The sequence below is a fragment of the Styela clava genome, chromosome 3, assembly GCF_964204865.1.
Source record: "Styela clava chromosome 3, kaStyClav1.hap1.2, whole genome shotgun sequence".
Classification (NCBI taxonomy): domain Eukaryota; kingdom Metazoa; phylum Chordata; class Ascidiacea; order Stolidobranchia; family Styelidae; genus Styela; species Styela clava.
Window position 1 is genome coordinate 6,036,275 of NC_135252.1, and position 17,354 is coordinate 6,053,628.

General features: G+C 34.6%; 2 protein-coding genes and 1 pseudogene across 2 annotated transcripts; all 3 read right to left on the minus strand.

The window, feature by feature from the left end:
* Window positions 1-896: 896 nt before the first annotated feature.
* Window positions 897-7,514, minus strand: LOC120343187 (membrane-bound acylglycerophosphatidylinositol O-acyltransferase mboat7-like). Its single transcript, XM_039412319.2, has 10 exons — window positions 7,380-7,514; window positions 7,066-7,178; window positions 6,862-6,988; window positions 6,160-6,322; window positions 5,351-5,552; window positions 4,410-4,565; window positions 3,450-3,626; window positions 2,115-2,273; window positions 1,949-2,029; window positions 897-1,557 (listed from the first exon to the last, which is right to left on the minus strand). The coding sequence occupies exons 1-10, from the start codon at window positions 7,512-7,514 to the stop codon at window positions 1,443-1,445; spliced, it is 1,428 nt and encodes a 475-aa protein (XP_039268253.2). The 3' UTR covers window positions 897-1,442.
* LOC120342355 (histone deacetylase 11 pseudogene) lies at window positions 7,504-9,704 on the minus strand (annotated as a pseudogene).
* A 7-nt stretch (window positions 9,705-9,711) lies between these two features.
* On the minus strand, window positions 9,712-12,396 carry LOC120342353 (histone deacetylase 11-like). Its single transcript, XM_039411143.2, has one exon. The coding sequence runs from the start codon at window positions 11,932-11,934 to the stop codon at window positions 10,843-10,845; it is 1,092 nt and encodes a 363-aa protein (XP_039267077.2). The 5' UTR covers window positions 11,935-12,396; the 3' UTR covers window positions 9,712-10,842.
* Window positions 12,397-17,354: the final 4,958 nt, after the last annotated feature.

Genomic DNA, 17,354 nt, shown 5'->3' on the forward strand with positions numbered 1-17,354 from the left:
TTCGGCGAAGGCTTTGCGGGCGAAAAATGAACCATGTCGGGAGAATATGGCTAGTGTAGACAGTCTGTGCAACCGATATTGAGGTATTTTTCGAACATTTTTTATTATACCGAAAAAACAACCGGGGCATTGCCCCGGTTGGCCCTATTGACGCGCCGCCACTGCAATTTACCTACCTCTGTATCATACCGCCCTAATTTTAATTATGATTACCGGTACTGTTATTGATTAATAGTATTTAAAATAATATGGACGTTATTTGGCTTGTTGTGGCTTCTATTTGATGAGTGCAGCAGGTCTAGCCCACATCTTCATACATCCAACTTGGCAATTCTGATTGGGCAATTCGGCATTAGGTGACTCCAATTATAATCAGCTTGACGATATCTTTTGAGGAATACTTTTTCTATCCACAGTACATTACTCTTGTTGACTAATTCGGTATCCAATTTGGCAATTCTCATAAAATCATTAATTTGGTGTGGCAAAATAATTTATTCATTTTTTTTCATTTGTTTGTATATTTTCCTTTTTAATGAGTAATTTAATTGATCTTAAGTCTCGCTTTTTTCACTTCCGACAGTATCATGTCTCGATGATTGTGTGTGTGTGCGTGCCTTAATTAGTTTTTTTTTTTACTTTTGGGTGAGCGAACACGTACTACTTCTTTTATCAATACCTTTCCATATAAAATCTGTACGTTTCAAACCTTACTCGAGGTTTTGTTCGCTCTCCCGATTCTGTAATCAGTTACTTTTATCTATTATTATTATCGTCTATTGCTGATTATGGAGTCGAAATAAACTTATACTTACATACCCCGGGAAATGTTGACGGCCCTACTCGCTAAATGATTATTATTTGTGATTATTCCAGCAGACAGTACCACAAGCCGATTTTGTCTTTCCTGCATATTAAATTTATTTTTGATCCACCGAGAGTAATAAAGGTGAAAAAGAAAACAGCAATTACAAAACAGAAACCACCGCCGTTCATCACTGGACAGGACTGAAGATTAAGGAACCATTCTTTAATGAAAGATTCCAGAACTTACTGTTAGGTAGCGGATTCTAGCGACAGCACCTCGTGTTATAAGTATTAAATATATTCACATCAGCGGTCAATAGGTGAAAAACAAACATTTACACGAAACAATCAATGAGTGTAAATACAAAATATGCCACCAATACCCGGTATGTGTTAGAATGATGAATAATATTTATGTTCGTTTTCTGAACGAGACAGACCATTGGCAAGCTGCCAATTGTATTTAGTTAAGGATACTGTGATTGATATAGTGATGTGCTGCATCAACGACCTGAATTGGGCTCATGCTTAAAGTTCAATCAGATAACTGCCATGTGAAGATTCTGTAGTCATCTCCACAAACGAAGTAAAGATTTTCTACTAGACCCACACTTTAGGAAATTGACTAAACTTTCCTACTCTTCTTTTTTAACCCTTTTAGGCTTTGACAGTAACAATTGTACTACAGTGCATGATAAAATAACTAATAGGCAAACAACGTGACCAATGAAATAAACAGACTTCCACCATCTGTAAAAAAAATATTTTCACATACATGACATAATCACAATTAATTAGAAGCACAAGTGCCATATTACTGGAGTCTAGCTCTAGCTATTGATCCATGATTCAATACTTCGAAAAACGTGGGAATCAGAATTTGACTATGTAATTAATTCCACTATGAGAACACATTGCATTACCCTTCATTATATATCCATATATATTTGAAATAAACTGTGCTTAAACGGTTAAAATTGATGTCAACCATAGCTTGCAATCTTTCAAGATTCTGCAAAATTATCTTTGCATAGCATAGACCTCATTTTATAAACGTTATAAAGTGGTTATTGCTGTTTTAATATTACATTTTCCTGCAGCAAAATTGTATCAAGAGCTCACTAAAATAAGATAGATTTACCTGTAAGTGTCTTCCCATGTTAACAAAGCAAACGCCATGTACATATACTCAAAACTTCTCATTTTAAAAAACCAATTCAACCTGAAAAAAAAATAGAAAAAAATATTCCTGATTTTTTTTCAAGTTCTTCGACAATTGAAATTGTGCAAAATAAATATCAACTTACCAATCATATTGTAATTGATTTCCTTCATTTAATTTCTGCCGGACCAATTTACTTAACAAGTCTTCAGCAAACATGACAAAAGGCATTGTAAGGAAAGCACCGAAATATCCAGGGGCAATACCATGCCAATACGCACTGCAACCTAGCACAGCAGCTGTCCTAAGCAGAAAATTATTAAACAATGTTTAATTTTTCACATCCGTAATACACTACACTTTAGCATTGAACACATTGGCTTGATCAGAGCTGTTGCAAGTTAGTTATTATAGGAACATGGTACAGGCAACTTAAAGCTGAAACAGGTGTTTTGGGATCCTTATGATGGCAATACCGTCTTTAAATGGAATTTGTAATTTCTTATGATGGCATTACTCTATTATCCATCTATATACCAAGACAAATAATTGCACTCTTGCATTTTGATGGCTGTTGTACACTAACAATATTATAGTCATCAAATAATATTGTCATCAAACTAGCTTGGAATTTTTAAATGCAATTTTGAACTTGAGCAACAGTTTTATCTATATTGATGGTTGTTATTATTTTGCTGAAATTTACACAAAAATACATAAAGACTAGTGAATAGGATTAAAATAGCATCTACAGGCTTTATATGTCCTATTAAAACTGAATCCATCAAAATTGAGATTGCAATTTTTGAATAGTGCAATTTTTACTCTTAACACTCAACAGTCTTCGAGACCCAAATTTTGGAGTTCTCCAATTTTTTTGACCAGTTCATACAAGCGTGTGATCTCCTTTGATGTAACTGCACATACGTTACCACAACATCGAAGGGCAGGCGTTTATTGTATAATAGAGACAGATTCACTATTGCGCAATAATAATCGATTATTCGTTTCGATTCGGCGAAAATATTCGATTCGAATCAAAAAATTATTCGATTTTGGACAGCCCTACAGTGACGGGCCATGTAAGCGTCAAGTATAAAGTTGCATTTTATGAACAATATTTACAGTGTGTACAGAAAAGTGGAAAGCGATAAGCCTCATAACGAAACTAAATTTCATCGAAATTCCAACAAATTCCTTTTTTAGTTAAAACATCAAAATTTGGTTTTAGTTTGATTGTCGTGACAGCATCAGGCGGGCCAGATTGAAGTACCCAACGTGACGGATTTGGCCCAATTGTAGTTTGCCCATGTCAGATCTAAATAGTAATCTTTACAGGGCTCATTACACTGATGCAACAAAAATTGTGAGGACAGATTAGATTAACCATTTCCAGGATTATTTATTTCATTGCTAAGAGGTACATCTTGTTGAAATATACGATTATACCATAGAAAAAAAGAAACCTTGTATAAGATACCTAAAATGTTTGAGATGTGCTGGCCACCTTTTCCCCACATAATTGGCAAGCCACCATTGAACTGTCATATTCCAGTTTCTCATACCATCCCGAACAGTTTTGCTCCACTCACTTCCCTCTGGATTTATGTTCCGTATTGTCTCAAAGCTATATTCAATACTCTCAGACTCTTCAGTGCTGAAAACATATTGTAATAATTGACATATCGAAATTATATAGGAACATGCAGAATAGGAATAATAGTAATGTTGGGTTTTTATCACTGTAGAAAATTTGGTACTCCTGTAATGTGTGTACCAGGTTAGGGTTAGGCCATAATTTTATTCTGATTTTCCTTATTTTAGTTATATTACGAGTTCGGGGACTGTCTGTGTTAGCCAAGTGAATATACTCTCTGCCCATAGCTCTTACCACAACTTGATGTGAAGTAGGCAAACAAAATCAGTTACCTCCATATTAGTACACACACTTTTGGTGTGCCGAAAATTTGATAACTAACAAAATATGGGGGAAAAAACAGAATCCACAAATTCCTAAACTATTTTTACGATAATGAAAAAAAATCATCTTATTCTGTTTGTGGGCATCTCATTTATGACTTGAACCCCTTGGACAGCAATAACAAGAGAAATTCCCATAGAAGAGTGTTTGTGACTGATTGACAATTTTGCGAATCAAAAGCAAGTCTGTCTTTGATGAGGAGGATATGGCATTTGGAACATATAACATACTTTTTATGTAAAACATCCTAGATTTCTGAAACTTTTGGGTACAATCAGAAGTTGTAAACAAAATTAAATAATATACTCTATTTTCCCCACAACCTGTTCAAAATATTCCATCATAGCAGGTGGAGTATGAGACTATGTTTGCAAATTTACATTATATCATTTCAAGTGCAGAAAGCAACACTTAGAAATGATAAGATTTCTTCATCTGCCAAACATATTCAACTCTCACCTATCATACTCCACAGTTGGACCATGTCCTGGTTTAGGATTACTTGACTTTGGATACGCACCAAACGCAGCTGTTATAAAGGAACATTCTGCAAGAAGCCATGCTGAATAAAACCTCATTCTTCCCAGGAAGAAGATTGGAACCATGTAAACCAGTCTAAACATTAATTGTTACATTGTTAACAAACTGTATAAAAATAAGACTCTGAAGACCATATATGCCTACAATGATGAAAAAAAGTTGAAAAATAAGAAGAATTTAGGGTGATTTTCTTTCAATTTATAAGATATTGCAGTCAAATAAGATAAGAAGAGTGGGGCAGATAAGATAACTTATCATACGGCGAGCCACAGTCTCTCCTCTGGTCACTAGTCCATCTCAGGTATGGGAATAGTTATTTGTTTTAGAGGCATGAACTTGATGATGGAATAAGTCATAACCATCTTACGACAATGAGGAGTCAAGGAATCCTACCTCACAAACCATTCCCATTAGGATTTAAACCTACACACAGGCTAATGAAAGGTGCGATGGCAAGTGTGCTTCTAGTGCTCAGTCTACACATGAATATACCTATGTGGGAAATTTTGCAGTAATGAACAACTCTGAGGGCCGGTGTCTGCAACCCATTTTTTCAAAATTACAGTAATCATAAATCATCATGAATCATTTAATAATCTTTACAGCACATCCTGTTAAAACAATTTGGCTTGAAGTAATGGCTGCAGATTGCAGACTATAATTTATGATTGCAAAATTAATCAGTAGGCAATACTTGACTGAAATTTCCCAAATAAACTTTGTCTGACTATGCAACTAATACAGTATATTTGTGAATGCAAAACTCTCAAGAGAAGATATAACAAACAAGCATGCTCGTTTTATTTAGGACTTCCGAATCTCACATTCGTATAATATGGATGACTACTCAAACAATTTACCTGTACAGGAAAGAGGATTCATAAAATGCATCAGATCTGACATGGTCCACGCTAAAAAGAACTGTAGCAATAAAATACATCACAGCATAAAAGCTGATCTGCTTGAACCGAATCAAAATTTCTTCTTTCCATGGAATAACTTGAGACTGGTGTACCGTTTGGTCCAAGAAATCTTGATAAGTGCGAAATTTATAAAATGGTCCTAAAAGTAGAAAAATAAAACCATTCTAATATATCCTATCAAAGTTGGCTGCTCTCCCTTTGAATTACCCAGTAATCTGCCTGCATCAGAGCTAAAGTTTAAACTTTGCAGTAGAACAAACGCAGATGATACTGCTTGTGACAATATCACTTAGCAGCTTAGAAATGGGGAAATAATGTTCAACCAATTAGAGTAGCTTGGTGAGATACCTTTTTATCATAGAACTATAATTTTGGATATAACTGTGCAAAGCCAACAAAATGTTTCCAACTTTTATACTTCATATAGACAGAAGCATCAGAGGCAAATTAAGTTAAGAAATAACATTTAATTTTGTTTCCTCCACAAGACTAGACACAGTTGAGGTATTAAATCAGCCAGACATTTGAGTAATCAAGATAATTATGCACTGGTCACATTTTTTCTGGGTAAACTTTCCCACTTTAACAGTGCAGTTTGGTTTATGTTAAATATTACACACTAACAGTAAAAAGCACATTCCTATATCGTAATTAATTTTTGGTATAAGGTACATTTAAAAAACCTTATATCTGCTTCACAACCTAGGTTGATAACCACAATACAGAAATTCATTAGTAGAACTCACCAGTAAAGAGTCCTACGTAACAATAAGAATAACAAATAATATCATAAGTATTTGGTTCCTCCTGTAATGAAAGTTGAAATCGAGATGACGGAGTGTCATCTTTGCTTTTTTCTCGAGATTTCCTCTGTCTGTAATCATGAATTTCTATCGCAACACTAATGAGCTGAAATGTAGAACGAATAGGAATTTATCACAAATTGATACTCAGCTTTAATAGAGCATGATTAGATAATGCTGAGAAACGGACATTTGCGTGATGGTTTTGTTTTGAACTACATCAAGTCCTAAGTAAGTCATTTTGGCACATAATACACCATCCTAATTCTATATAGTTTCAGTAACTCTCGTCATAAACCAGTATCAATGGTCAAACGTTACTTCGCTCAGATATTAGTCCAGTGGTTTTCAAACGGTGAGACCCACAAGAGAATTTTTTGAGGAGGCATGAAGCTAATTAAAAATAAAAATAATTTGGATTTTCACATTCCCTTATTTTGGATATTTACGTTCCATCCATGTATTTTATGGGGGTCGCAAGACTTGACAATGGTTGACAAATTCTAAAAAAGGGGCGTGGCTTAAAAAGTATCGAGAACCACTGCATTAGTCTCGTTTACTTCTGAATGGAAAAATAATACAACCTTACTTTGAGCTAATCATCTGAGAAAAATAGAGTTATTGATGAATCATCATCAAGCTTACTTTTAATGTCAGTAACAGTTGTACAGCATTCCCAACAGCAGAGCTTTTCGGCAATCCAAAAAGCGTTGAACATCGAAAGAATAGTAAATATGAAAATACGAAGATAAATGCAAGCAATGGTGTCTGCCTGTAAAAAACACAAGGAATTCAGTCATTAACAAATTCCATATAAAAAGCAAGATAAAATTCACACAATTCACCCACTTGTTATGAGATTTGATAATGCATAGCGTTCCAATAATGGATAAGATTGAATGAAGAGTTTCCCATCCACATAAAAATAAGACAATGAGCAGACCAAAACTCGATGAAAGAAGCTGAAAATTTATCATGTGAAATATTAAACCTATAAGTAGGTAATTTAAAACCAGTAAAATAAGTTTTGTAATTATTTTATTACTGTAAAAATCTATAAGAAGGGCCAAAATATCTTTATTATATGTCAATAACAGTCTAAATTACAAAAAAAAAATGCAAATATTAATTTCGATTTTAGCAAAAAAATATATTCATGGTACCTGTTTAATCCGTGAGTTCTCAACACTTCTTAGAAGCAAACCAGATGCCACGGAAGAGGATAGGATAAGAACATATACAATCTCATCATAAAATGTCATAATTAATATTATTACAAACTCTAAATTGTCTAACATAGAGACAATTATAAAAGCCAGGGATGGCGAACCACTGACCAGCGGGTCACAAAGTGACCCACCGCGTTTTATTTGTGACCCGCCAAGCGGAGGCACGAATGAAATAAAAAAAATGCTAACATATCAGTCAAAAAATGATAAAACCGGCTTTAAATTAATCTAACAATTACTAAACTATTATAATGTACCGTCAGTTGTACAGTCAGGGAGGGCTGCGATCGCTCATGTTCAAAATGTTGATTTTCGGGCCGGTATGGTGATTCCTAATCTTGTACGCATGTATGCACCGCTGTGTACCGTTATTCAGCAATTGGGCCTGACATCATTTATGACATAACAATGCAATTGATCCGTTCATTTTTCACAGCGCCTGTCTTTTTTAAAAGTGCATCTGCAGACTGTTTTAGGGGTTATACGAGAACTAGATGCTACTTTGCATTTTATTAGTTTCTCGCCTACAATGCCGTTATAAAAACAAAAACTTTCAGACTTGGAAATAAAAATCTACCGAATGCCATAAAAAGTCCCTGATAGAAGTGCTGATAGAATTTGTTTCAGAAGTTTCTTATAAATACAAACGTGAATTAAATATCTGTGACTCACTTTCTTCTGTTCCGCGATAAAATTATAGTTTTTAACCCATTCATTGAAAAAGGTTCGCCATCCCTGATATAAGCAATTGTTAAAATATTTTTAAATATGAAAAATTTAAGAAATATTAGTGAAAATCAATTAAGAAAAAGCATAATGTAAGATATATATTTGGCATTAGGTGCTTAGTTAAAATATAAGTTTTGATTCTTTAGAAAGACTAATGAACAAAGGGAGGTAGATATTGGCAATGGTTTATAAATATAATCCTCAAACATTTTCCATTCCAGTGGCTTGGTAAAAATTGAGGAACATCCTTTGATATACAGCTAGAAAACAAGAAACAATTACAACAAAGAGAGCTGTGCTGGCCTTATTAGTATCATGGAATAAGAATGGAATTTTGCATAATTAACAGTGTTACTATACATGCGACATCTGATTGAAGAAGTAATATATTACTCAATAATAAAGAGCTTATTGAAAGGCTGAAAAATACTATGTTGGAACAACACTGTTTTACTTAACTTGCATATTGATATAGAAATATTAGAGGTAAATGAAGTTAGGAAAGAACATTTGATTTTGGGCCTTCCACAAGACCACACTCGTGCAACTGAGTTATTGAGTCTGCCACAATGCCTGCAGTATTTCGTGTGAAACCTCCTGACAGAACCATGGCAATAGGTATATCACGTCCTCGAACTTCAGTGAAAACAATTTTATCCCTTTCCTTGACACCATTAGGTGATATATTTAATTTTCCAAGCGGATCTCCTTTCAGAATATCTGTACCTGCGTTGTATAACACATACTGTGGATCAGCTTCATCTAACACTTCTTTGATGTTAGACTTTAAAAGATTGATATATTCATCATCTTTCATGGCATTTTTCAACTCAACTTTACGCTTTATAGCCTTTTTTGCTGTTTCATCACCAGGAAATATCATGCAATTATACATGTCAAAAATATATACGGTTTCATCATTCATAAAATCATGAGCATATCCATTCCCTTGATGCACATCCAAGTCAATAATCAGTACTCTATTCACGCTTGGAAAATTCTTGCACAAATATTTAATGTTTAAAGTCACATCAGCATAAGGTGAAAAACCAGAAGGTTCTGATTTTCCTGCACTGCAATGATGTTGCCCACCACCAAGATTTATTGCCCATCCATGTTCCATAGCAAGCTTTCCAGCTAAAATTGAACCACTAGCTTGAACTCGAAGTGGTCGCATTATTGACTTTTCAATAACAGAGTATGGAAAAATTGCTAATCCAGATATTCCTGTTATTTTTGCAATGGTCTTGGATCTTTTCAAGCTCTCCATATATTCCTGGGTATGAACTTCTTTCAACTCTGCTTCCGTAATTTCAACAGGAGTGGAGAATGAATTAACTGTCAAAATTTTTTGTGCAATAAGTATCTGACGAATATTATTTCCTTTCAATAAATCAAATTTGCCCATTTTTTCTAATCCCATGAAGCGTAGATTATATTCCGGACAATGAACCATAGGCCACAAATCATTTTTGTGCAGGTCAGAACTGCCATCCTCCCTGAGTTCAGTACTTGCACCTTGGCCCATACTGATATACTATGATTATTAATAATATAAAATGAAGTGACAGTGATAAAAATTTAGTGCATAAATGTGTAAAACTTTGTAATAATCATTTTATACAGTATATAATAAATGAAAAATAAAATTGTAAGAGGGAAAATGGGTATCAACGTTGAACACTTCAATTCCATTCCACAAGCACTTAAAATAACAAGTGCTTGAAAAATAATGGAGAGTAAGGTTTTGGCGAAACAATTGAAATTTTGAAAACTAAAAGAAATATAAAACTAGCATTTACATCAACATAAACTCAAATACAACTTATCACTTATTATTTTTTTTTATTGCAGATTTATGCATACTATTGACAAATGATAAATGCTTTCACATTGACAGTGAAATTGATACAAATATCCAAATCTGACTGCACATTTCTAATCATAAACTATGTTTTTAGGCATATAACATATGGCTGTCCTCGATAAGCATATGAAAATGACCATATCATTGTCATGTGTATATTCATGTGATGAAAATTAATATTGAAAACTATTTTTCAAAGATGCGATAAGCACAAATCAAATTCATCAATCAAATCAATCAATCAAATCCATAAACTCAAAAATATGTAAAATCAACAAAACCAAAATTTTTGGAAAGAGCATTTACTAGAGAAATGAATAAATACTGTAGTCTGTAGGTATTGCATTTAATCTAAATTTCATGAAACAAACAGAGAAAAATGCAAAATCGCCAATAAGGTTTCGATTTTGATACCGAGTTCGTTTGTTAAAGATTTACCACAAGAAGAATTATGATTGTAAAATATGAGTCAAATTAGTCTGACCACTTAGTTCAAATCAGATTAATTTTGTCATTTTCAATTGAACACTACATCCAATGAGGCAATTTGGGCTCCATAAGACATTTGTTAGTTGAGTTATGGATTAAAGTTGAGATGATGTAAGTGACAAACAAAAGAATAATATAATTTATGAATAATATATGTCAATAAACACAGTAGGCTTTTTCATATGAGGTCATTCGAGATATTTCAGGTATCAACTATAAATGTATATTATGATCATGGATGGAGTTAATGATTGCAAAAGGAAGTATGAGAATCACTGTATAGAAAGCTTCCTGCAACTGATATCACATTCATTATTCAGAATGCAAAATATTTTTAGGTCCAGTTATAAATCCATGACTATTGAGATTGAAAATTGAATCTGCTATTATTGCTGCAGTTGATCTTTGGTATCCACCAGACGTGAACATAACAATTGGAATTTTGTTTCTGTGGGCCACTTCAAAAACTATTTGATCTCTTTCAACAATGCCATTAGGTGATATATCAAGACAACCAAGTGGATCGCCGCTGAGAATGTCTGTTCCAGCATTGTACACAATATATTCAGGATTGAACAGTTCAATGACTTCAGAAAGGTTTTTTCTCACAAGTTCCAGATACTTTGAATCACTCGTTCCATGCACCAATTCCACCGGACGAGAAATGGCTAATTTAGCACGCTGATCATTCGGATATATTAAACGATTATACACATCGAAAATGAAAACTCTTTCTTCACCCATGAAATCATGAGCATATCCATTTCCCTGGTGAGCATCAAGGTCGACAATCAGGACTTTGTTTATGTCTGGAAAGTTTTCCCACAAATAACGAATGTTTAAGGTTATGTCAGCATAAGCACAAAATCCTCCTCCACGCTCAGCAGAGCAGTGATGAAATCCACCACCAATGTTAATGGCCCATCCTCTCTCCATTGCCAACTTCCCTGCCAAGATTGAGCCACCCGTTTGCAATCTAAATGGTCGCAGAACTGAGCGTTGAACAAAGTAATTAGGCAGCATTGCAACTGGTGGAACTTCCGTGATCATTGCTACATTCGCACTCCATTTTAAACTATTCAAGTATTTCTGGCTGTGTACTTTTTGCAATTCCTCTTCTGACGCTTCTAAAGGCTCAACAAATTCCCCAGGCAATAACATTTTCTTATCTATCAGCATCTGATGAACTCTTCCCCATTTGCCAGCATCAAATGGATGCAACTTTTCCATGCCTCCAAAACTTACATTGTAGCCAGAACTGTAGACTAATGGCCAGGCTTGATCCGAAATATTTAGATACAATCTTGGAATTCTTTCATTCGACTTATCAAAGCTTCTACTGTTGGGTTTATGTTGATTCCTGCTGGGTTTTAAAGGTCCTTGCCCCATATTTCGTACAGTCATATAATCCTATGCAGCTATAAGCATTAAAACAACTACTGCACTGTGACTAGGGGTGGGAAATGTTGAATAATTTATTACGGTATTTTAGAATACTCAAATCAAATCCAGAATACTGAATCACGAAATGGACGTATATATAGATAGTTTTGATATTATGTTCCTGTGGAATAAAATGTAAAAAAAAATTGTAAATGTATCAGTCTTCGCGTGTAATTGAAAATGTTCCGATCATTGGCTCAGGCCAATGAAATTCGATAATTTCTGCAATATTTTTTTTTTATGTAAAAACAAAATTTTATAATTAGTCACAAGTTATCACATTTTTTTTTTGACCTAAATTGCTTAAAAATTTTCCTGGCAGCATTACCGCTCGGTTATTGAGAAGACAAAGTTTTGCTGCATTATTAGGCACTGTATTGGGAGTTTTGATATATATGTGTGGTGATGTTTTGTCCACCACGGCACCTTCACCACAGTATATGCACGGCCAGTCCGAGACAACTGCAACTTATGCGCCGTAGCGGGTACCGCGCGGCGGTGTGGCTCAACGGGCTAAGCGTTAGGAATACGCTCGCCAGCGCACCTCTAATTACTCTGCGTGGGTTCGCATGTTAGAATCCCATGCAGGGATGGTTATGTGCGAGAGGATTGCTGGACTCCTCGCCGTCGTTGGGTGGTTCACGTAACCGCTGGTCGGTTACGGCTTCCTCCACCACCAAGTCCATGCTTCCGAAAACAAACAATACAGTAAAAACTAATCCCATACCCGACTTGGAATGGTAACCGGACGAGAGGCCGTGGTTCGCCATATGGATAAGCCGTCTTATCGGCTTTCCTCTACCCCGGGATAAATATGTAAATCCTATCCTTCCTTCCTAGTCTTCGCGTCAATTACGGGTGCAAACTATTGAATTTAATCGTAGTAGTATATATTTACGATTTAACCACTATCAATTATAATCAAGCATGGGTCAGCGTGTTTATTCTGTGAGATTAAGACCCGTAAAATAAAGTTACCGTAATCGTGATTTCGTACTTAACATGTAATAACATCCGATAACGAATCGCAGATTCCCGAGAAGGATGTAATTATTTGGGAGTGCAAAATAAATGTGACCAATATTTTGTTTGTGATGAAACTTTGTATTTTCGGAAGAGGCTTGTCGTAAATGTATTAAATCATTGTAAATAATATTTGATATAAATTAATCGCAAATAATGTTATAACATTTAACGTCTGGCTTTTGGTTTAGAATCTAATCTAATCTCTGATCTAAACTTCAGATCAGGGGTGCGGCCCGCAAGGGAATATTGTGCGGCCCGTAGAGAATTTTCAATGGTGTGCGGCTAAATTAGTTTTTACTTTATTTTGATCTGGTTGGGCTTCAAAGATAATATCCGAGTCCAATTTGCTATCTGTGCCTATGACGTTACAACGTCTCAACAGCAACGCGATTCACAAAGCTGCCACTTGCTGAACTGCGAAAAACTTGAAAGGAAATGCGGAGCAGACGCTAATGAACTTGTATGAACGAGCAATCGAAGATCAGGAAACTGGAAAGCAGTTTAAATTTTTAATATCAAGAGATGCAAAAACTAAATTGAGTTTGGTTCCAGTCTATCAGTTGATTTTGTCCAAATCTAATCAAGAATAAAATTTGACAGCAAATTATTCGGAAATGAATCTTGGCGTACTTTACCGAAAACATTTCAACCAAGATAACTTCCCACATTTGAAAAAGGTCATGGCTTCAAATAGGGCACTTTTCGATTACATCTTTTTGTTCAAAAACGGGCTCCATATCAAATTCGTATCACTTTCATTTAAGCAAATTTGGATAAAGAATCTAGCAGCAAATTTCTTACCGAATTCGTATAAAATGGATGTAACGATATATTTGAACTACAGTTTAACTCATCATTCCTGCAAGGACCCCCAATAATGACGATTTAGAATCAATAACATATAGACACTATTATGTGCCTACAGCTAATAGAAAGCCTATTGTAATGAAAGTGCGGCCCGCGGTTTTACCCCGTTATTGATATTTGGCCCGTCTACGAAGAAGGTTGCACAATCCTGCTTTAGATCATTGTTCTCGGTAGAACTCGTAGGCCGCGAAAAATCATTTAATCTAAAACGGAGCATGGTACGTCTGTGAGAAATTAAATTTTGTGGGTCATATGACATGAATAAAAATTGGTATACAAAATTGGGCTAGATTGTTGAAATCAATCACTAACTAGGTCGTAAAGCTGGAGAAAGAGAAAATGGTGCAACAACAAGTCTTCGCCGTGAGGCGTTTGTTCATTCATGGGAGTCTTCTTGATCTGAAGCGCTAAGATTTCCGTGTTTGACGTCTACCGCTTTTAATCAAACGAGAGAAATTTTGACGCAAGACGAAAAGCTCATCTCTGATTAATAAATTATAAAACCGGAAATACAAAAATTGACGAATGCTTTTAAAGAAGCGGAAACCAAATTCAGTTATCTGATCCCCTAATTGGATCCGAATCCTCCAGATTCGATATTCTGAATTGCCCATCCCTAACTATGGCACTTAAGTGCCACGGACAGAGGCTATTAATTATAGTAGCAGGGAATGGCAATTGGGGCGATTAGGTACGCAGGGCTGGATTAACCTTTTGGAAATATAAGCACGTGCTTAGGGCTCCAAGGGAGAGGGGGCACCGCAGAAAAGTACTATCGAAAAATCTATATTGGTGCCTTAGTAATGGCTATCAAGTTATTTGATTTAAAACTAGTTTTTGAGAATGCACTTGAAAACTGACTCACGCACAACAATGAAAACGAAGCAAGGTTCACAACGATGCTTAGATTAGAGATATACATTTCACAGGTTCTTGTATATACTTAAAACTAACTTAGACTACTTGATAATTTCATCTGATAAAATGGAGGGGAAATTTGATCATAAATGTGTCATTTTTCACAATAAATTCCCAACCCTGATTAGATGAATCCAAAATTTATCCTCGTTTTGTAAATAGTTCTCTATAAACTGAGAGTTAAAAAAAAAGAACCTGTATCAATTTATGTATTTATTCATGTGTTGTATTGGGTGGTAACTGACTCAGATGACCGTAACTGGTCGTATCGTTACCTCCCAGTCATACCGAAGACTTTTGTTTCACTTATTATGTTATTATTATATTTAATATTATGTGTTTTCTGGTTGACGAAATAATAAATTCTCTCTCTCTCTCTCGGTACCGACTAAATGTAGACCGATATATTTAGATTTGAATCTGGTCCAGAATGTTTTAAAAAATTATTTAAAATACGGATGTTGAAATTATTTGTTGCGTGGAGGGATTTTCCAATTTGTAAAATACCAACATATATATTATTGGTGATGTTGACGTTATCTCCCATTCATGTCACTTTTTAAAATGATCACCCGCTTCAACAGCCTGTTGTACAGGCTAATGTCCAGCTTCTTGGACGAAAATAAGTGCACGGAGTCGGAATCCGCAGATTTCAAGATTGTTCAGAGTAGAGCGCGATAGTTTATTGCCCTCAATCTACGTTACCACTGTGAAGCTAGCAGCACTTTCAGCCAGAATATTTTTACACATTGAATATAGGTTCCACGCGCATATAGTGTTCACTTATAGGTAAATATGAAAATTGAAAATGCTGATCAAAATATAATATTGTCACGAAAATAGATGAAAATTTTTTAAACTGAATGAATACATTAAATTTAACAAGAAAATAGTGTTCAAAAAAAGACTAACTAAGCGAAAAATGAATTTTCAGGTATTCCGCAAATACAAAGTTTCGGAAAATTATCCTTTTCGGAACCTCGATTCCTCGAAAACCGCCAATAAAGGCAGCACCACGACACATTTGGAGAAAAGCAGATACCATATTAATTCAATTTTTCTATAACAGAACAGTAGCAGTACGTTTTGGCTTGACCATATATATTACCAAACATATCGTGTAATCTAAATTTTAAAAACGGCATGGACGTAACAAATTTAAAATTGATTTTGTATTTCAACTATATTTGCTAGATAATGGATAAAATATCATTTTCTTTTTGTCACACATTAATACTGTACATCTTTTAAACTTGGAATACGTTGCGGGAAGTATAAAACAGCAAAAAATCATTTGCGACTCCAGGTGGATTCTGTCCTGGATTACAAAAAATTATCGTTTTTAAAATGGCGATTTTTCGAAAACCGCCAATAAAGGCAGCACTACGACATATTCGGATAAAAGCACATACATTATAGATTCGATTTTATTATGCCAGAACAGTAGCAGCACGTTTTGACTTGGCCATATATAATACCAAAAATAGCGTATATTCCTCGATTTTTAAAACAAAGGTACGTAACATATTAAAAAAGGGTTTGTATTTCAACTAAAGTTGCAGGATAATTGATCAAATATCTTTTTCTCTTTGTCGCACATCAATACTGTACGTCTATTAAAGTTAGAATAAGTTTCAGAAAGTATAAAGTAATAATAAAAAAAATTTTGCGCACCCCCTTGAATTAGGTTGAGAATTTCGAAAATTATCGTTTTTGGATTAGTGATTTCTCAAAAACCGCCAATAAAGGCAGCATCACGACACATTCAGAGAAAAGCACATACCTTATAGATTCAATTTTATTATGTCAGAACGGTAGCAGAACGTTTTGACTTTGCCATATATAATACCAAACATAGCGTATACTCTTCAATGTTATGAACAATGTGGACGAAACAAATTTAAAAAGGAATTGTATATCAACTAAATTTGCTGAACAATTGATAAAATATATATTTTTCTCTTTGTCACACATTAATACTGTACGTCTATTAAACTTAGAATGATTTGCAGAAGAAAAGTATAAAATACCAAAAAAATATTTTACGCCCTCTTCGTGGATTCTTTTCAAAATTTCGAAAAATTATCGATTTTGGAAGGGGAATTTCTCGAAAACCGCCAATAAAGGCAGCACTACGACACATTCGGAAAAAAGTATATACCCTATATATTTGATTTCACTATAACAAAACAGTGGCAGCATGTTTTGACTCGGCTACATATAATACCAAAATAGCGTGTATTCTCAGTTTTATAAACATTGTCGACGTAACAAATTTAATAGGGATTTGTATTTCAACTGGAGCTGCGGGAAAATTGATCAAATATATTTTTCTCTTTGTCACAAATGAATACTGTACGTTTATTAAACTAAGAATTAATTGGGAAAGTTTAAAATATAAAAAAAAACATTTTACGCTCTCTATAATGGGTTCTTTTCTGAATTCCGAAAAATAATCGTTTTTGAAAGGGCGATTTCTCGAAAACCGCCAATAAAGGCAGCACTACGACACATTCGGAAAAAAGCAAATTCCTTTTAGATTCGACTTCACTATACCATAACAGTAGCAG